The following is a 22522-nucleotide window of genomic DNA, read 5'->3' as shown; positions in this document are numbered from 1 at the left end:
GAGCCACAAAAGGCATAGCCTGTACTTTTTTCACATATGCAGTAGTACTCCCTAATAAATGTATGACACTGTAAGGTTGGTGGAGTTACCCATTAAAAAATATGTAAAAATACATAGTTATGGTAATATGTTTTTGGAGGTGATTTTTATGATCCCCATACATTATTTAGATTTAGATTGTTGGCTAGGTTTGAAGTTGAGAATCAGTTGTGTAATGAATTAGAATGTCAAACCAAAGGAATGTAGAGGAATATTAAAATCTGAATGCATACTCTATTACACTAACTCTCCATAAGAACAAACTCTGTAATGGAGAAAAACACATCAATACATTGACCATGATACTAACTGTACTCTCAGTAAATGCGCAGGCATCATCATGTGGCACGGTCTCTTATATTATATTGGCGACTCATTGGCTGTGCTTCCTCTTTAAATTGAATGTCATTCTGCATCACAGGTACTTCATAGAAAATGAGGAGGAAAGACCCCTGTATTTCACTATCGGTGTGAACAGTGGCATCATCAGGACTACACAGGTTCTGGACCGGGAGGGGACGGCATGGCACAACATCACTGTGATGGCTGCAGAGGTTGGTAAGTTCATAGCAAGAACAGACCAGATCAAACTGTCTCCTCTCTGTTTATCTGCATATTAAGCCATTAGCATTAAATCCATTTCCCCCTCCTAGCTGTTGGGATTGATGTTAGGGCAAGTGTTGTTATCAGAAAAGAACAATTATTCATAGTAATTATTACCTTAAATTAATCAAAATTAATTCAATGTAATAGTCAAATCATTAAAACGGGGCACCACCCTGGGATCAGGGAGCAATAACTAGAGCAGTGGTCCTCAACAGGCGGCCCCCGGGCTGCATCCGGCCCACCGGCCTCCTATTTGTGGCCCCCAAACTATTATTCCTTCACCATTTGTTTTGGTTGGGTCAGCATGTCTATGCCGGGACTTGTCTCCATGCCAACGATACACAGACAGCTGGGTCACTTACTGCTGCGAGCGCAATTTTTAACTTTCCCTTTCTTTTTTGGAGCAGGTCGCATTTTGAGATTTTGCCGGCTGTAGGAGTCGAGATTGCATGAAAATGGTGTGTTCCAAGTTCACTGCTAAAATGTTTTATACAATATTATTACATGTGGCCTGACCGACCTCAATACATGGACCTTTGAGTCATTGAAAAAAATCTTTGTGGCCCTTATGATTTGAATTTGAGTACCATCATTCAACTATAGCAGCTAAACTATGAATTATGAATATGAACTTTTGAATACACACAAGACAGTGGTCCACAAAGGTAGCTGTTCTATGTTCTATGTTATGTTCTATGTTATTCCATGTGGCAACCGTATCTAATGTTATAGCGAGATCATTAACCTGATGTCTTCCTACATCTTATTACATGTTTGTGTCACTAGAACAATTGTGTGTATGTATATGGGTTAGTAGGGAGAGAGAGGGACAAAGAGAGCCAGTGTTTAAAGCACAGCAAAGAGGGAGGAACAGCTGTGGAGACACAATACTCGCCTTGCTGTCACACAGCGGCCAAACTCAGGCTTGAATCACCTTCAGCTGGTCCTGAAAGAAATGCGGCTTATTGTACGCTCATACAGCAGCAAAGCTAATACTTTAGCTCCACAGTGTGAAGAGGCTCAAATCAACTTGCGAAGAACGAAAGACAAACAAGCAACAAACGACATATAAACAGCGTAAAACTCACAGCAAATATCTGCAGTCCAAAAACTCACAATCAATGTAGCTGAAAAGCATACAGTACATGCTAATGTCTAGTATCTGCCCAGACACTAATTAAGGCTCACTTGTAGTGCGTGTCTTCTTTAACACAGCTCGCTTTCTCAGCATGGATTAAAGGTGTTGCAGCATCAGTGTGGGTAAAGAAACAGGTCAAAGCGTTTTCTGAGGGCAATGTCTTCTAAAGGCATGAGAGAGGCTGGTTGTGCAGCGTTTTCTCTGGAACGTGGTAAACACGGCGCAGTTTTGGCTCGTCCAGCACTCCAAACATTCGTGTGCTCCCTTTTAGTAACAATTGTGCAGACAAAAGCCGATGCTTCCAGCAACAATGGGACTACTTTGAAACTGGAGTGCAGCTGTCATTAGATTTTCCTTGTATACGGTCACTGTGGAAATGATGATGTGTTCAGATGTGCTCTCGGACATTAGGAGATGGGAGATTTCAAACCTGAGGGGACTGTGGCAATCAGGCGCCACCCCACTGGACATTAGGGTCACTGCACTTTGCTTTCCAGGCTTTGTTTGTGCAAGGAGGCCACATTTAACTCTGATCGACACACAGGCCACTCATTTGTCAGAACCATGTAGTGAGGATCCCAACACAGCTATCTAACCAAAAGCTCTCCATCCATCCACCAAAGCACCCACCCACCTCGGTACTGTTTCCTCTATTTCCATACTTATCTCAGTAGATCTTGGAGGCTGTGAAAGCACCAATGCTGTATCCGGACTATACTGGACAAACATACAGTATGTGTAGCATACAACTACTAAGAATAATAATAGTCTATAGATTTATTTCAACCATCTCAGACAGTGCAGATGAATAATTTCATGGATTACATTTCTATTCTTTGAAGCTTTCAATGACCTCAAACACAAACAGAGAGGATAGTTTGGTCTCATATTCAATTACAAATAAAGCCTAGGTTGCATTTTGGCGAGAGTTTCACTTTAACACTGTGAATTTATGTGGAATATCCTTTAAGACACATTGAGTAATCTGACAGGGCGTCTGTGTAGATGAGATTATGTGTTCCCTGGGGGCATCTGAGGAAAAGTCCATCAGTTCTTTTTTCTTGATCCTCCTCTCTCATTTCTCTCCAGCTGATGCTTATCTTGCCAACTACCCTTTCCCCTACCCTTTACTGCACTGTGGTGTGAGTAATGGACATTGATAAATGTCATGGAGCTCAGTCACCCCGATTCCAAGTCTCTAGGGATTAATCTAAGATCCAAACCTCATTTGCAGGAGGAATGACTACAATGTAATTTAAGACTCCAGATGTAATGATATGGACGTTTCACCTCATGCCAGTGGCAAATTAACCTCAATACTAAGGTTTGTCTTTGTCTTGTCTGATTCAGAGCATGTCTTTGTGATCACTTTAAAATAAGAACTCTTCCACCAGCTTGTCTAGTTGTCCCCCATAAAATCAAGAGCACAGCTAAAGCAAAATTCTCACTTTAAGCTTGTATCAGCTTTATCTAATCAATATTGATTCTACAACTTAGCCACGCTATACAATGTAACGGTTTGCTGTTAAACAGGTAAACATGTATCCCAAGCTGGTGTGTGTGCACTTGGACAAAGAGTGCATTCTGACCTGGTTTTACCCCATTTCACCCCAATCACACGTGCACACACCTAATCACCCACCCACACACACACACACACACACACACACGGAGGATCACACCAGGGGTCGACAACACAGCACACAGGACGGGGACACCACCACTGTGAGACACCAATACCCACCACGTTAGGTTGTCAGCTTCTACGACACAAAGGGAACAAAATTAAATTATTGGAACCTGGGCCTCCTGCCTCTAGTAAATGACAAACCACTTAAAGTTGAAATAACAGCAACACAAAAGAAAGAAAAAATTAACAAAACAAACATGAAACCAGAATAAGCAGCCACATATGGATACATGAGAAACTGACCAAAAAAATACAAAACAAAATAAAATAAAGGAAATAAAAAGAATAAACTACATAAAACAAGATTAATGTGTTAGAGGCAGCGAGCCAGTTGCAACTTTGACAACCAAAATGAAAAGGTAAGCCCCTCTTACAACACTACACTAAAATGGCCTAAAATATCTGGGGACTAATGATACGTGTGTAGAAAAGGCCAAAACTCATAGACCAGCAGTATGCAACGCCAAGGTGATGATTGAGAGTGTAGTTGGAAAGACCCCAAACCCGTACCACATATATGGAGTGCTTTGCATTATGTAAACAGATCTCTTCCCATATCTCACTCGGGCACTGTTGAATATGTTGTGATACTTTGCTCTTGCCACCATGCAGTCATGGTTCACATGTAGCTCTCAATAGTACCAAACAGTGCTAAAGCCATTTATCAAAATCATGGGAGCAATTTTAAAATACTTTTTATTTTATTTTCATTTGTAGCTCTAAAGTGGCTGAGGACAGGCCTTTTAGGATGAGTAGTTTCCAAAAGTGTTTAATGAAGACAAAACATCTTAGAACTTAATAAATACATATTCCTGTACAGAACTCACAGAAACAGCGACGTAGTCAGTGTGTCAAAAAATCACATTTTGTTCCTAACTGGTGAAGTTAATTAACAGTGAATTCAAATCTAGTTTCCCACTGACCTCTGTTTAGTTTAATCTCAGCTAGAAGGGGTTTTTCCATAATTCTTAGTAATGGGCAGCAGTGTAAAGTAACTGCACTTTTACTTCAGTTCTACACTTACAATTGAGGTACTTTCACTTTATTTTCCATTTTCTGCTCCTTTCCACTAACATTACAGAACTTTATGGCACACTGTTACAACATTTTTGATAACTTATGTTGCACATTCAGATTTAAATATAATCAAATAAATGATGTAATATGTTTAACATTATTAATAAGATGACCACAATAACTGGCAGATGATTCACAAGACAGCTAGCTGTATAGTTAATTGCTCCAGCTTTGCCAGCTGCAGCATTAATGTACATAACAGTATTTCTACGGTCGTATTTTTACTCTTGCTACAAGAAAAGATCGGAGCACTTCTTCTATCACTGATTTACAGAATGTATACATTTAATGTTTTTATTTGCTTCTGTGGTCAGAATTATTCACACTCTGAATTCATCTTGGTGTTAAGACATAAACATGCACACCCTGCGAATATCAGTGAATGCCAGCAAATGCTCAGTTTGAGCCAAGAGAGAAGTTATTTCCAATAGTAGCAAATAAACCAGGATAGCAATGACATTAAAAATGTCTTATATGATATATCCAGGATGAGTAGAGGTAAGTTTTCCCATGAATGGGCAGTTTTTGAACAAACTCATTCAACATCCTACAGGGAGCGATATATGTCAAAATGCTCCTGTTGAACAGGCCGAAACTGAACAATGTAGGCAGAATATTCAGCCCAGTGATGAATGCCAGAGCAAACAATAGAACACACTATATGGTGTACCACCATGAAATTAGAGGCCTCATCATAATTGCTAATGTGAGTGTTTGTATCCATTATTTTTGTGTCTACATCGCAGAGCTTCTTCTGCTCTTTCATCAGTATAGTCATAAGTCATAACGGAGTTATATATCTGGTTTATAGCAGAGAGGTCACAGGTTACCAAAGGTTACCTTCATTCTGTTTGCATTTGAGACTGGATCAAAAAGTTCAGCTCTATGGTAAATTAGGCAGAGAGGTTTTCTTTTTTTTTTCTTTTCTTTCAGATTTAGTATCTGACCTCAGGTAACTCAGATCCGATCAGAAAATGCCGCTCTTGCAGTGGCGAGCTGCTCACCAGACACACTCTATAAGCCTTCTCTAATGGGATGAGCTGAGAGGAGCCCATCAAAGCAGAGCACAGAGGTGGAGAAAGGATTTAGACAAGAAGAGATGACAGGGAGGGGAGAAATGAGAGAGTTAAGGACAGGAGAGAGTATGAAAAAAAAACCTAAGGACTGCAGTTTATACTTCAAACCCTCTTTACTTTCTAACAGCTGGCAGTTTAACTGTACTGTAAAGGGAAACAGAGCATGATATCTGATGAATTTATGAAAAAAAAAACATAAGGAAAAGCAAATATGTCATTGTCGGGACATTTTTGCTCAAAATATGTGATATATTAATATGAATGAGCATTATTGAGAGTTACACCACAAACTACTTTTAATCTTTCCACCAGAAACATTATGTTACACCCCTGCTCGCGAGAGGAAAAGAGAAGCAACATAACAACATAATGGTTTTGGTTAAGTAGAGGCAAAGTCAAAGCAATACATTTTGACTGACTTAAAGACCAAGACCAAGATGATGCAAAGATTGTTATCAGTTTTTAAAACTATACCTGGCCCATTTAAGAGAAAAAAAAATACTAATGAAGCAATAGCACAGCTACAAGTTGAAATTACTCTAATAGGCATAATACGCACAATACGGTGAGAAGTGTGTTTGCAGAAACATAAACCTCTAATATTTAATTAATTAAGGTGACTGTGTTGTTGGAAGGAGGGAGAAAGCAGTGACATGTATCCAGCCTTTATAAAGACTGCTTAAATGATTCGGACATAAATAATTATCATGGCCCACCATTTTTCATATTGACATTTCACATATCCAGCATTATGGTCTTGTGTGATCTCGTCACTGTGTGTTCTTTATTATGTTTCCATTCCAAAGATTCTGTCACCTCTTTCATCTCAGTGCATTTCAGTCAGCTTTATGAAACCATGTTAATGCAGATCAACACATCAGTGTTTTCTTCACAGTCACAAGCATGAGTTAACTGTTAAATAACTAGTTCTAGTTCTTTAGTTATGAAATAACTGAATCATGTATGCTGCATGTGCACAGAAAATGATAACTCACATATTGACTCTGAGTTAGCTGCACCCGTCACTCTCCCGATGGCATGCACATAATGCCGGTGGCCGTGATGAGAGCATCCGCTGTCGGCGGGATGTAGAGGGTCACAGACAGGCACATGATGCCGGTGGCTGTGATGGTGGCACCCGCCGTCTGCGAGATGGGAGGATGCAATCCGCGGACAAGAGGATCGGTTTGGCCCCACTGACCAGTGTCAACGGACTCTTCAGAAATCCAGACTTCAAATGGTGATAGTTGCTGTAACAATCGGTTGTAAAGTGGACACTGCAGAGACGGGTGTTGGTGGCGATTTTGAACGCTCCACAGTAGCTCCTTTTGACAAAACTGATCCACCGTTTCCTTTTGTTGTAGTCCGTACGAAACTTAAATAAGCTACAAGGCCGTTACTCTGCACACTGTGGCATCCAGGAAAGATGCACGAGCAACGTGGAGGACACTTGAGTGGTTACCAGACTGGTTAACTGGTTAGCTAGATGTAAGCTATCGTAAGAGACACTATCTGAGACTCGAGGGCGAGCAGAAAAACCACCGATGCTAATGTGCACTGAACGTATTTATACCGCTTCTGCAGCAGGGTGGGGTTTATGCTAATCATGGCCGCGTTTCATAATGAATTATGAATGAGTGTTTCTGTGACAGAGTGAGATAAAGAGGGGCAGAGTCTGAAGGTGTTCTTAAGAAGGAAGAAGGCTGTTTTGTGATGTTTTTGATATGTGATTCAAAGCAGAGGGTGGAGTCAAAGTTGATACCTAAGTTTCTAACTCCAGCAACAGTGGATGTGATGAAACCAGGGGTGGAGAAGCTCAGGTGGGAGGTTTTGCTGAGAGTGGCTGGGGAAGCAATGAGGATGGCTTCAGGTTTGTCCTGGTTGAGTTTGAGGTAGTTGCAGTTCATCCAGCTGTTGATATCATAAAGGCAGTCAATCAGGTTGGATGGTGGTTGAGTGTCTGACGGTTTCAAATGATCTCTTCTTGTTCATCTTTGTAGGGGTTTGGTTCTTACATCACCACTTTTCCATTTCTGATGATTGTGTCTGGGTTGTGTTGCTCTTGATCAGATTTTAGCTGGCTTCCTTGACGCTCCACCTTCCTTTGTCTGAGTCTGAGTGGAACTGTTCTTTTTTCATCTTGAGGCTGATAGCTTCTTGTTGTGCTCTTTTTTCACCCACGTAACGCTCTGGCTTTGAGCTCACTCTCACTGTCTTTCTGTCATGCATCCATGCTCTGGTATCGTCTTATGTCTTTTCCAATGGAATTTCACTTCCTTTTAGCTTAGTAACTTTCCTTGCTGTTCGAGTCCCAAAGTGGCCTCTACATCAAGCTTTTTGCCCAACTATGTCCTTGCTTCTTTGGCTCCCTCTGGTTCTGGCTTTGCTTCTTCCTGATGCTATGCTGCCAGTGCATATGCTAGAGCCATCCTCTTCTGTTGTGATTATGTCTTCCTGCCAGTCTACTTCTGCTCCCTCTGTTTGCAAGTTACAGTTTATTGTTAGTTTTCATATATCTCACCTTTCCATTTTGATTTGTGCTCCCATGCCCCTCTCGGGACAACGCTATTTTTCTGGAGCTTTTTAAGGCCCACTGCCCATTCAGACCCTACTCCCCAACTGGTACTCTGAGAAAAAGAGAGACAAAAAGCACTGCTGACACCGTCTATATCCTCTGTGGCAGTTACTTTTTTTTTTAACTTTCACAAACATTATATAAAATACAACAACTGTGCCTCATACTTTCTGATACACAACCTCTTCATGGTTTTAGTCTGAAATAAACTTCCTCAACATTTAGATTTAAAAAGAAAACTCAATTTTTCAAACTGTCTCTTGAATACACGTTTTCAACATCAGAGACCTCTACTTAGTGTTCCTTCTTCTCTTACATTTTCTTTCTTAACCCCCTCTCTTCACCCTGCTTTGTTCATTTCTTTCTTTTTACATGGCCATTTCACTCACTTTGTGACCAACAGGGAACCAGGAGGTAATTCTTTATTATTATTAAGTGTAGCAAGTTTTGTTTGCAAATTGTAAACACTGCAAAAACATTTTTTAGGGAACACTTAATTGTTAGTTAAACTTAAGGGATATCAGTCCTTTTACGAAGCAAGAGTGATTGTGAATCAATCTCACCTGCTTTGGTGTGAATAAAAGTTGCAACAGGTGCAATGGAGAGGCAAAAGCAAGACAACCCCCAAATAGGGAATGGTTTTGCATTTGGTGGCCAAAGACAGTTGGTCTTTCCTTATCTTACTTGACTGATTTTTCCCTTATCACTACTGGTACCATGATGTGGTTTCTGCAGCCCAGTTAGGTTGCACAGGTAGCACAGCTCATCCAGGATGGCACATCTATATGTGAGAGTTTTTTTTTTTGTCTCCCAGCACAGTCTCAAGAGCATAGAGAAAATACCAGGAGACAGGCCATTACACAAGGAGAGCTGTACAGGGCTGTGGAAGGGCATCAACCCAGCAGTAGGACCATTGTCTGCCTCTTTTGTTAGAGGAGGAACAGGAGGAGCACTGCCAGGGCCCTACAAAATGACCTCCAGCAGGCTACTGGTGTGCATATTTCTGACCAAACTGTCAGAAACAGACTACATGAGGGTATCCTTGGAGGGTCATACAGACTTCCATGTCATAACCAGCAGTACCCTGAGTGCTGTTAGGTACCGTGATTAAATACTCAGAGCGATTTTCAAACCTAACACTGGTGCAGAGGTCCCTGGGTTCTTCCTGGTGCAGAACAATGCCCGGCGTCATGTGCCTAGAGTGTGTAAGCAGTTACTGGAGATCGAAGGCACTGATGTCACTGACTGGCCCTCTCGTTCCCCAGACCTAAATCCAGTTGAGCACCTATGGACATTATGTATCTGCCACTGCCAAGAACAGCCAAAGGCTGTCCAGGAGCTTACTCCAGGAGTGCATACAGGCATGTGGCGGCCAGACACACTAGTGAATCACATTATGATAAATTCACACAAGTTGGATCAGCCTGAACAGCCTGTTCTAAATTTTTATTTTTGAATCAAGCCCTCATGGGTTGATGATTTTGTTTTCAGTTGGCCATTGCCATTTTGTTCTCAACACATTATACAGTGTATATCAGTAAAGACTTAATAATATAATCCTTTCATCAAGATCTGATGTGTGAGTAAGGTGTTACCTTAATCTTTCTGAGCAGTATATAGAAAATTAAGCACAAACAGTTAAAGTGTTTGTGTAAAAACATGTGTATGCCTACACTGTGTTTCTAATACAATTAGGGATACTTTCTTTTTTTTTCTTTTTTTTTTTTTTTTACCAGGGTTTTCCTTTAATACAGCTGTGACATGGTGATACATTAATATTTAAGCAGCTCCTTCCCATAAGAAACTGTTAAAGTATTCAGTAGTATATAGCTGAGATATTTTGGTGCGAGGAGTGCTTCATAATGTCAGAGACGATTTCTAAAGACATTTCTGCATTCCCTCTTTAGAATGGTATAATTATGTTCATTAGATTGAGGAATCAGTTGGGACTGCAGCTAAATTCTTTCACTGGAAGAACTGGAGTTTGGTACTCTTCTGGGGTTTGTTTTTTTTCTTTGATTAGCAAATTGATCGATGCGTCTGCTGGGTGTTGCACAGTCACATTTATGCACACACCAACACATTTAGGCCTATTAAATAAGATGATTACAAACACTATTGGCAATGTAAGCACACTGGCTTTGCTTTATTTTTTCATTGTGATTTGTTAGTCTGAATTAATTTCTCATCCTTGGTCCACAACATTTTTGTCCTCTATATGGTTTCAGTCATGCATCCTTTTCAGCTTTGACTTGAACAAACAGGCTCGTACATTTCAGCAGAGAGAGATGGCATTAGCAAAGACTTGCAAACTACTGAGCTATAGAAGGATTGCAGTAGTATACTGTATGTGAAATATGACAGAGTAACAGGACATAATAAATTGTTTATGTTAAGCCATATACTGTACATGTCCCTAGGCCCCAAGAGGTTTCTATCTTGAGTGATAATCAAACAGACTGGTGCAATTTGGGACACACCTGAAATATGCAATAATGTGAGACTTACAGAGCAACAAACAGCTACTACAATAAGTCACATCAACCTTGTTACAGATGAAAAAACTAAACTAAAACTTAAACAATTAAAGCTGTCTTTTGTGTCCATTTTCAGATAACCCTCGTTTGGTGAGTCACGTCCCAGTCACCATCCAGGTTCTAGATGTCAATGACAACATTCCAACCATCTCTGGGGGCAACAACATCGTCATAGTATGCGAGAGCACCAAAACTGGACAGGTGGGTTACTGACGCTCGTGTTTAGGGGAGAAAAAGAAAACTCTGAGTGTGTTTGGTTTGCAGTGGCCACTGCAACTGGATGATGTTGTCTTAGAAGATGGCGAACAGAAAAAAAAAAAAAATAATAATAGAAAAGTTCAGAAATCTATCACATTCCATCACCTATTGTGAGGTGGCTTTGAAAAGGTGACCTAAAAAAATCACAAACCGGTGGCATTGCTGTTGATTGAAGCCTGTAGGAAACATCAAATGTACCACAGGGTCACAAATAAACAATAGATAGCTTAATGGCATATACAAAGTAAAGGCTTTTTACTATTAGTATATTTGAAAGAAATGGTAAAGGCTCTACAGCAGGTGAATCAAACAACCCAGAACATCATGGGTACCCAACTACAGAGCATCAGTGACATCAGTGAAGTGAGACTGCAAAAAGCCCAAAGGGAAACCAAAAGACAACACTCACCAAGCCACAGTCAGTTCACCCTGCTGCCATCTGGCAAAGGATACAGAAGTATCCACTGCCATACTTCCAAACTGAAGTGCAGCTTCCTTCCTCAGACTGTGAGACTCTTGACCTCAACTTCAACTATCATTTTTTTCTTGGAACTAATGGGGCTACAACTTGCATTTCATTGTACAACCCTGTGTTGTAGAATGACAAATAAATGATAAATGGTGTTATAGTGTTGCAAAATAGCCAAGTTTCTATTCAAATGTAGAGAAACCGATCCAAATTTCAAGAACACGGCTTTTCAATTAATTACAGTTATGCAAATATTATGGTTTGGGTGCATCAAAATAAAAAGGTGGAAGTGCTGTTTCTCCAGTTGGTTGCCATAACACTGTTGTAGTGGAGGAAGGCACAGATGGTGTAATTAGAAGAATACCAGTTAAACCTCAAATGGTGGAGAAAACATATGCATGTGTATATGTTTAAAGAATTATGTAACTTTGGATCATTTAATATTCATTTCAAGAAGATTACAATGTCCTCACTGCTCCACGCAGATCTGATATTTTAATTTGTCAGGCTTTGGTGACAACCTTCAAAGAAAAAAAACTTAATTCAACACTCTATTGGTTTATCAGTCAAATATCCTAAAGTGTGACTTCTCAATTAATTTGTTCCACTGCAAAAGAATACACAGAACAACGACTGGGTCTTAATGAAACAAAGAAGAAAAAATTCCTTTTTCTATTTCTATATAAGTGAAGATGCTACAACATTTCCTTCACTAATTGTCATAAAATGTTTCCTTGTTATTTAGCCTAGATACTTATTAATATAGAAACAATTAACCATGCATAATTGGTAGTATTGTCACATGTTAGAAACACATCATTAAACTTAAATGAGTAACACAAGCTTAAAAAAATGTTCCAAAAATGGAATTATTTTTTTTTATCTTGATCAATGATTTCTGACAGAATGTGATGAACAAATCATAGTATATATGGCAAAAGAATAAAATGATTTGTGTGTGAATGAAGTGTGCTGCAAAGGTAGAAGCATTTAATGTGCAGTCAGCTTGGAGTGTGGGCAGATTTACGATGCCTGTTGTAATCTGCCAGGGTCCCCAGTTGGAAAAGGGGGGTTTTCAAAATTTGTGTGTATGTGTGTGTGTGTCAGGGCTGTTACAGAGAGGGGGTTTCACACTATAGCATAACTCACTGTCCATTTTATGTTGATGTCCAACAGCCATTAAAAAACACACACTCAATACCAATCAGAAATATGGTATTATTATTTCCAAACTCTAGAATGGACCCCATTTCCATCATGTGGTAGTGTCATTTGTCCCTTTGGCCCTGATAATCTCACCAGGCCTCTGTTATAAGCTCCACCTCAGTCTGGATAGCATCACTACTATAGTTTTGTGGCTGTTTGTTGAAGACAGACTGTGTACCTTAAATGACCATGTTGTGGAATGTAATGGGCTGAGATGTGTCTGCTACACATACACAATGGGACTGCTTTTTAGTTAGGGTGTGCAGCAGTTTTCATGGTTCTCTGTGAATCCGGCTGTTGTGCAGAACTGACGATGCACTCAGGTGTGCTTTCAATCAGTGGGAGAAGGGGACTGTGGCAACAAGAGTTAGTGCACTTTACTTTATTTACCAGGTTGGGCTTGGTCTACATGCAGGCCATTCTATTGTTAGAACCACGAGGTTAAGTCCAAACGGTTGACAATAATGATAGAATAACACTACACTTATCCATTAAGTATACAAAACCAGAGACTGATAAACAATGGACATCACAGAAATCCTTTTAAGAATAAGGTTCATGACAAAGTAGCAGGATGCTTATACCTACAGTTGGAGTACTGCCCGCTCAGTGCATCTGAAGGTTCAAGAGACATGCTGTCATTAAAGCCAACATCAAAGAGCTAGCAGTGATGAGGGCTGACTGTTGACTGACACCATTTGCCTGTCATTTTCACACCACTCTTGCTACTATTGCCACCTGCAATCGAGATTAGGAGAAACCGCAGTAACTGGGGGAAATCATGGACAATACACCGATGGATTACAATATTCTACAGTCTTTCACTCTCATTTTACATTTCTCTTTTCGCACACTTGTTGGTCAAGCTGAACTGTCAATCAGAGTAATTTTCTCACTGATGTTTGCAGATTAAACATGCTCAGTCAGTCAGAAAGCCACCAATGTGGGTCAACTAGTGACAACAGTGCCACAGCCACTCATTGACGGCCCCTGCATTGACCGACTAAGGTTTACTCTTCAATATTTTGGCCTGTTCTTGTCTGACAAGAGTTGTTGGACATCATGAAAGATATTGAAATAAATAGTAAAAGCTCTGCTGACTCGTGAGCATAACCGCATGTTCAATTCTCAAGCACAAAGACAAATATACACAATGTTGAAAATATGCAAAACTCACTCATCCTCTCTTTCACTCTCTCGCTCAAACACACACACACACACACGCTGGCATGCACATATGTTCATGTTGATCTGTGGCCTTTTTGTTGTGTGTCTGACACCATCAGTGGGGGATTTATCAGCTGAGCTGCAGGCTCCGCAGCTTCTTGAACCCATAAATTATTCAGACTGCAGAGCACACTGATGCTTCCACCGCTCAGCCAGATAGCAACAGAGACGATCATATTAAACCCAAACACAGGCCTGCCTCGCTGCCTCCCCTATCTCCCCCCTCATCCCCGTTCCATCACCACACTGCCAGCCTTTCTGCTCCACAGCAGGGCCAATTCTGAACCTGGGATAGTAAAACACATTTTTTTTTTCTCTGAGTGAAGCATGAAGGCATGGATCTCCATCACAGGATTGGCAGTCCTCATATGTACAATCACCCACAAGTCACACATCACAAACACTCCCAATGTCTTAGTATATACGTACATTATTCTCTCCTATTATCCATCCACCACTTTCTTTTTCTGCTTTTTATGCAAATGTTAAGCTCAAGTGTGTGTGTTTTATGTGTTTGTAGGAGTGTTTAATCATTTAGCTTGGCTGCAGGCAACACAAACACATGCTAGCAAGTCAATGTGGAAAGAGGACTCTTTTTTTTTTCATTTGTCTGGCATTGTAGTGAATTGATGCTGAGAAGTTTTCATGCTGAGCACGTCACTCTTGGCGTGATTTTTTTTTTTCTGCTGCATTTGGGGACTACTACATTTGCATAATTGATTACAAAACAATGAGACTGGCGACTGTTTAGGTTTGGGGGCATACAGTACATTTAATACTCATTTCATGTCTGCTGTGTTAAGAGCATGAGACGAGAGGCATTTACAAGCCTGAGGCTCGTAATACATTGCAAGAGTGTGAATTTCCACTTCTTTTTCTTTTTGTTTTTTTGCCTCTTCGATATTGAGAAACATTCTGTGGGCTGTAGTGAAATGTGATAGCATAATTAACATGCAGGCTGTAAACTGGTATGGATTACAGCTCAAATTATTATTACTGTTTATAAATTGCACATTTTGGGATGATGTCGATAACAATGATCCATTTTAGGGGAGAGTTAGAGATTGTGTTACCACTTGCAATGATATAAAGGTAAACTGCAACGTAATACCGTAGGTGAGCAACCACCACACCTCTCATATGGAAAAACAAGCCACAAGCCAAGGAGATGTATTCAGATTTAAGGTTAGACCGAAAAGATTCAGTTCAAAAGTTAAGTCAGAAAAAGCTGGGAAAGTTATCATCATTCAGACTGCTGTTTATGTCAATTTGTGTGTGAAACTCTCAGATTATTGAAATCACCTGCAGCCAGCTCATGTCTTCCTGAGGCCGACATATTTTGCTTGTGTTGAGCTTTAAGGAAATTTGGCTTTCAATGTATCCAGATGCACCATCCCTTTATAATGACATCAACCTTTAGCCCAAAAGAGACCAGGCAATAAATTAGACATTAGAGCAGACAATTATTATACTTGTTGGATAATGGGTGCTGTAATACAAAGCAGACTTAAGGCAGCGAACACAATACAGTGAAATGAGGAAATAAAAATGGATTGAATGAGATTAAGATTAAGATGCCTTTATTGATCCCCCTCGGGAGAAAGTCACAGGTAACAGCAGCACAAAGGTAAGTCTCAAAAAATAGAGACAATAAAAGAGAGTGGAAAGAATGGAAACCTATAATTGGCGAGCTAGGCAGGAACACGGTAGCATGTCACAATACCTTCCCGATTCCAGATTGATTTACTGACATATGCAACACAAGATTGTAAAATTATATTCCTGTTTTCAAAACCCTCATACACATACACAGAAAAAAAAAATACTATACCAATTATGTTGATAAATAAACAAAAAGCAAGTCAGGAAATTAAACTGTGATTTGTGGAGGGTTGAGGATGACTTTAGGTGTTATGGTATACAACAGAAATTGAACGCACGACTCGACTCAGGTAAATAGTTCAAAGTGATATTTATTCGTGACACAGTGAAAATACCACGGTGCAAAAGGAATAGTGGAGTGCTGGGGGTCCCGGGGTCCCGGGGTCCCGGGGTCCCGGGGTCCCGTGATGAGTGCTTGCGGTGGTGGGTGCAAAGTCTCTTTGTCTCGGTGATCAATCCCATAATGGCGGAGTCGCCAGCCCACGTGGTCTGCCTCGTGCTGGTTAATGGCTCCCAAGATGGAGGATGGGTAGCGACGACCAGCAACAGCAGGAGTAGGTGAGCAGATGGCAAAGCAAGCAAACAGACAATTGACCGGCAGGCAGGCAGGCAAAACGGCAGGATCAACTGAGGCAGAAGAAACACAGGTCAGAAAAGCTACACAAGCTAGACACACCCGAGAAGACGATCTTAACAATGAGCCAGGATCAACTGTGTACCGCTCAGGTCAGAGGAATGACTAGGAGGTTGTGGAAAAGGGTAAAACTAATCTGGGGGCAACCAGGAGGTTTGGACAAGGGGCAGGAAAAGGAACTGGCTGTGTCACTGACCGAAGAGCAGGAACAGGATTCGGCTGTGCTGCTAACCAAGGAACAGTGAACAGACGTTGGCCGTTCTACTGACTGAGGGGCTAAAACAGGTGTTGTCCAGACAGCCGAAGGGGAACCACTGGCAAGTGTCACACAGGCCGGCTGGAAACCAGAGACGGATGGGATGTCGGCTGGCTCAACACTTACAGGGGCAGTGGTCATCCCAGAGAGGTGCTGGGCGAACACAGAGACAGCGGTACTGTTGGCCAACGTAGAGCCCAGAGACTGAAGTGGTGACTGCTAAGACTGTGAAGATGGCTGGGGCAGGCTTGGAGCACTGGGTAGTGGTGAAGACAAGCAGCAGGGCAGCAGTGATGGCGCGGAGCTGGGCAGCAGAGAGGCAAGATGTCAGCCATGCTTCCTCTTGAAGGGCCTCCCTGATGGTGGCTCCAAGGAAATATCTGGTGTATTAGCCATCGGGTCAACTGGCTGGAGGCTGTTGGGTTCCAGAACAAGGTCCAATAGAAATGAGACCAAGGAGCTGGATAACAGGGAAATGTGATCAGGGACCTCGCTCTCTAACTTTTGCAGGTCAGGCGGGTTCCCAAGAGAGGAGATCCCTTGGAGCTGACGGAGATGTCACCAGGCTGGAGACTAGCCAGCCCAGGATCTGTCTCTGGCTTGGGCCTGCAGAATGGTGGCTTAGACGCTGGAAGCTGATAAAAAAAAAGGATCCTTACATAAAGGAGATCAGGCTGCTTTATAGAAGGTTTGACTGGAGGCTGAGGCTCAGGCTGGTAGCTGGTAAAATCAAACACAGAAGCTAAAAGTATATACCAAAAGCAATGTACCAAATCAAAAGGCAGGAGTACAGACCAGGAATAACACAGGGATTCAGGAAGGAAAAGCCAGAAACATATTACAGGGAGACAGGAACAGAAGACACAGGAACAGACCCATGGAAGATAAACTGATCGTGAAGAGATCAGGGTAACAAATCAAGTAGGGACAGACAGACACTTTTCACACACACAACACCAGAGTGTCAATTCGTACAGCGCGCCAGGGCTGCTTATCTAAAAGAGGCGTGACAGTACACATCATGACTTTGAGATCTCTGTCAGTGTGTTTACATGCACAGCTTAGTCGGATTACAGCCATAGTTCGACTATGCTCCTCAATCAGACAACTGCAATTGTCCGAGTATACATGCCAGTGAGAAAATTGAATTACTGGATGAAGCATGTCATACCCCGGTACGATAGGTGGCGCTGTACTTATTTCAACTAGTGGTAACAGAGCCACCTCCGGCTGACCTCTTTACAACACCAGCTGCCTCGGCATTCAAGAATGATGCCGTACGAAGAGGGAGGAGAAGCTACATCTTTGTACATTTCGTATATGGTGCACATGATCATTACACAAAGTAGATGCACAATAGCGCTTTTGCTTGCAGTATTTTCAGAGGAAAGCCGCCGCTGCCATTCTGTGTCGGTGTCCTCCTGGTAATCTAAACATGGATCTGCCGACTGTTTATAATCATATGGATGCTGTTGTTATGTGATTTGATTGAGATCCTGACCCACCGTACATTGTGGAAATTGTCACAGAGAAGCTTTTTGCTCTAAATGACATAATCATAATCACCATCAGTAAACAGCAGATCCTGTAATGCTTTATCACTCATGGGGAGGGAGGCTGTTTTCTGCGGAAAAGTTCACCACAGTCTGTCTGAGGGCTAACCGTCACTGTGATTTTTTTCCATACAAGTTGCTAGAGACAGTAACTACATCAACACAATACTGGGAGGCGACAAAGTCATGGTGAGCTTAAGTTTTTTTCTCTTAATCACGTCACATAATCAGTTCCATTCAACTGCAGGAGCTGCCAGGCTTTGCTGGCCGGAACAGACGCTGTCTGCTGCAGCTGCTACTACTTCTGGAGGCGGATCAGAACTGGAGCAAAACTGTCTCCTCTTCACATCTGTAACTTTCACGCAGACGGCGATGCAGAGAATCAGGACATGAACTCTGAAAGGGCAATATGAATGGAGCTACTATGAAGGGAGGACATAAAAAGTAAGACATGACACAGCAGGATTTAACTTAGGGAATAACAAAGCCACAAACTACGACGCTCTGTAGTTTGTTTGTATGGCTGTGGATACTTCTGTATCTTTCACCAGACAGCAGCAGGGTTGTGGCTGGACGTGCATTTGTGTTTTGGTATCCATTGGGCTCTGTGCAGATATCTGAATTCACTGATGTCACTGATTCTATATGTGGTACCAGTGATGTTCTGGGAGGTTTTAATCACCCGTTGACTTTCTGTTCTGGGCTGTGCACAAACCATGCCAGTTTGTGATGATTCTGCTCAGAATGCTTTCTTTTGCCCCTCTGTAAAAGTCAACAAGACCTTCACACAATAATTATGCCTTCTTATGTTTCCTTGATAAGTAGAGCCTTTTCTATTTTTTGCCACGGTGGAAACGTGAAATGACTACAACAGGATCTGTGATGTTGATTCCCACCTTAGTTCCATGGATATAGACAGAGTTGTGTGTCTTTGTGTTCTTTTTTGTAAAACCAACAGCTCATTGGTTTTGCTTATGTTGAGCATTACATTGTCTCTCTGTGCACTTCGTGCTTCCTCACGATATGAACTATCACTGTTGTTTGTAATGCTGCCGGTGATGGTGGTGTTGTCCACGTACTTCACAGTAGAATTCTCCTGTTGTCTGGGAGTGCAGTCAAAGGTGTAAAGTGTGAACAGGACGGGGCTTAGCACACAACCCTGGGGGCTCAGGTGTTTGTGGCGTCACTACCAGTCTCCTTCTAGAATAAGTTTATACAGGAGGAGGGTTGAATAAAACACTCTGCAGACTCTCTGGCTGTCCATTCTCAGTACATTTCCCTGTTAGGTCAACACTCTAAACACTGGTGCTATTGGTCAATAGTGAATATGTGTGTAAAAGTTTCTGACATGATTTCTGTGGAATTACTTTGCCAAAATATGTTAATAGCATGCTCATTCAAACTCACTTGGGTACACATGCAAGACAAAAAAAACAGGAAAAGAGGAGAGACTGCCTGCACAAAACATGTCCTATACTAAGTATGTATTAGTCTAAGGTTTCAGTCTACCAGGCATCATACATCCATGTGAACAAAAAACTGACAGCATGTACATACATGTGACAGCTCCACCTACAATTAGGAGATTACACGATACTAAATAACATCTTTATTCATTTGCTCTGTTCAGTGAAAACACACAGTGTAGCCCATGAGGGACAAGTACATTATTTTCAAAACTCCATATTCAATTTAGTTTAAAATATTTATTGCATATTATATTCTAATCTGTTTATATTGACTCTGTTTAATGGGCTTTATCAACTGACAATAATTAGACACAGATGAAGAATACCTACAAATCCAATAATAAGTCAAACATTACCATTCTCAAAGCACGTGGAATGGTGCTAATTTTTATTTTATTTTTTATTTTAAGAACTAAAAACAAAAAAACAAAAAAAAAGCTAATCTTTAGTCCTGAATGTTTCACCGGTAATATTACTTGCATTCTAAACACTACACTGAGTTGTCAGTATGTGAACATACAGTAAATACTTACTGCAGCTTATTTGCTTCTTTATCTTGCTTAGTTCCCCAGTATCTTTCTTCCCTGCACTTCTTGTCTTTTCAGTGGCCATTTATTTTTTAATTCCTTTGTATCTCTTCTGTTCATCTCCATCAGGTGATTCAGACCATCCGAGCTTCAGATCTAGACAACTTTGCAAATGGAAAGTTTTCCTTTGATGTGCCTGCTGAGCATCCAGCCAATCCGAATTTTACCTTGAAGGATAATGGAGGTAAGACTCTAGCGGGCAGAGAAGTTCTTACAGTTTTTCTCGATTGTTTACACACATTTTCTGAAAGCATGCCTCATACTCTCAGAACTCTACACACAAATCAAAAATCACACACACAATGGGCAAAACCCCTCAATTCTCCTGCAAAATGAAACTTTACATTCAAAACAATGTTATTTCTTCTCAAAATGGTATTTTGTTTTCAAATGGCACACAAACCATCAAATGAATAGACATTTAGAAGAACCAGTTGAACACTGATGTGCTCAATGTAAAACACTGTGATGAATGGACAACACTTCTTCTTCATTGATCATAATGACTTAGGCCTTTTTTTTGTTCAGTGTTACACTTACTACAGACAGCTCATACATGAGTGTGTTGTAAAATATTTGAGAATATTGTTTTTATACTCAGGACACACAAATATGCGGTAACAAATATATTTTACCCACCTTGTGTTGGTAATCTTTCAGTTCTGCAATAAAAATAGTAAAATACTGTAAATACTGTGTAGGAATACAAAGTAGGAATACATTTCCAAAATACTTGAAACATACTTTATTTTTACAGTCAACAGAACAGTCCACAGGCAATACTGTACTGCTGTACTCATTGAGTACTGTATTGATATGCAGTACTGCAATTTTCTAGTGAGAGTAGATTTCTTACCTATTCTCATTACTCCTCTGGCTCTGGCTCTGCCTCTGTTTCCAATGTTGGCATCCATTGCTCCAAAGCAGAAGAGCCTTTTATGTTGGCCTTTTATGCTAAAGCTCTGATTGCTAATTGTAAAACTGTGTGACAGGTGTTTGCCCATGTGATGAGTCAGTGTGCATAGTAGGGCAATTGACTTTAGAATTTTGAATGACAGTGTGTTCCTTGTGAAAACAAGAGATTTTCTCCATGAAAGTTGTGCCAAATGCAGAAAATTGTGTGTAGTGTTTTGAAAAAAGTGTGTTTTAGAACTGCAATTTGAGTGTAAAGCAGGAATTGTGCTTGTAGTTTAGCAGAATTGGTTCAGGGGGTTGGTGCATGAGTTACATGTTGTGGTCATTGTGTCTCAAGTACCAGCTTTTGTGTGTAAACAATCGAGAAAAACTGTAATATGACAACTTTTTTTCCCATTTACATTGTGATAGCATACATAGTTGCTGCCTGGATTATGATCAGCCAAGACATTTTTGAGTGAATGAAGCGTCGCATTCGTATGTACCCTGCTGGAGTCACCATGTGAATGGTTAACAGTGCATTACATTGAATATTTTTCTGGCATGTTTAGTCTTAATATCCTCAGACTTGACAGATACTTTGGTTGATTTAATATTTAACATGTCTTCATAATATTATCTGTGCAGCATTGCATTTCCTCCAAACACATTTTTCGTTGCAAACTACTATTATGTAAACTAAGACAAGACAAAGCTTTTGTAAACTCCCTGTCCAGCCTCATCTTTTGTGATTGTTTTTAGTACAAAGCAAGGCATCTATATATATATATATATATATATATATATATATATATATATATATATATATATATATATATAAATAAATATATAAAACACTATATTTCAGAAATATAAAACAATCTCACCACTTCTGGCCTGTTTGCCCAAAACTGTTTTGTCAGTGCATGGAAGAAGAACATGGGTGTTTTCTAAAATCTTGGTGTATGACTGATACAAAAGAGAAAAATGCTTCAAGATTATGCGTGCTAGGGAAGGTTTCAGTTCAGTTTTTACTGATTTTAAAATGCAGGGTGGGAAATTAGATGAATTGGATCAATCCACAAGCCAGAGCAGGAGTTAGCAATTTGACCAAGAGATTCTAAGACAGAGAGCATTCAGTTGTGTTATTCAACAGACCTGTCGAGGGCAGCAATACACCTGTGCTGCCACTAGTCTGCTACAAGTGCCAATATCAGTCGAAGAAGTGTGGTGGCCAGCGTGAACTGAACTAAGCAGCAATGTGGCGTTATATTGCCAGTGTAAAGCGGATGGCATATGTCAGCAAGGCTTATCAAGAGCAGCCAACGGACAACCCTAAAGTTGAATGTTGTTGTATATTTTAAAAGATTTAGGCTATTTAATGGTTCTTTTTTAGGTTATTTGGGAATTTTGTTTTAAAATAACAAAAAAAGTAGTGTATAAAGTAATGTATTACTATTCGCAGACAGTCCTATTGTAATGTAATAGATTACTTTATAATGAAGCAACTGGTGATTCGTAATGTATTGCGTTTTGAAAGTAACTTGCCCAACACTGCTAAGTTACAAC

The 22522-nt window shown here is 40.6% G+C and overlaps 1 protein-coding gene across 5 annotated transcripts in view; it reads left to right on the top strand.

Annotated features, from left to right (window-relative positions):
• The window catches only part of LOC119011809 (cadherin-18-like), a 155915-nt gene that overhangs the window by 115176 nt on the left and 18217 nt on the right, over positions 1-22522 (top strand). For 3 of the 5 annotated variants that reach the window (XM_037085193.1, XM_037085191.1, XM_037085192.1), the window contains 3 exons: positions 461-597; positions 10815-10939; positions 20129-20243. In XM_037085193.1, coding sequence (XP_036941088.1) covers positions 461-597; positions 10815-10939; positions 20129-20243 — 377 coding nt within the window. Of the gene's footprint in view, positions 1-460; positions 598-10814; positions 10940-20128; positions 20244-22522 lie in introns of those variants that run through there. The other 2 variants (XR_005072279.1, XR_005072278.1) reach the window with 2 other exon arrangements.

The sequence above is a fragment of the Acanthopagrus latus genome, chromosome 21 (genome assembly GCF_904848185.1).
Source record: "Acanthopagrus latus isolate v.2019 chromosome 21, fAcaLat1.1, whole genome shotgun sequence".
Classification (NCBI taxonomy): domain Eukaryota; kingdom Metazoa; phylum Chordata; class Actinopteri; order Spariformes; family Sparidae; genus Acanthopagrus; species Acanthopagrus latus.
The sequence above is the reverse complement of the archived record's forward strand: the minus strand, read 5'-3'. Positions and strand labels throughout refer to the sequence as shown.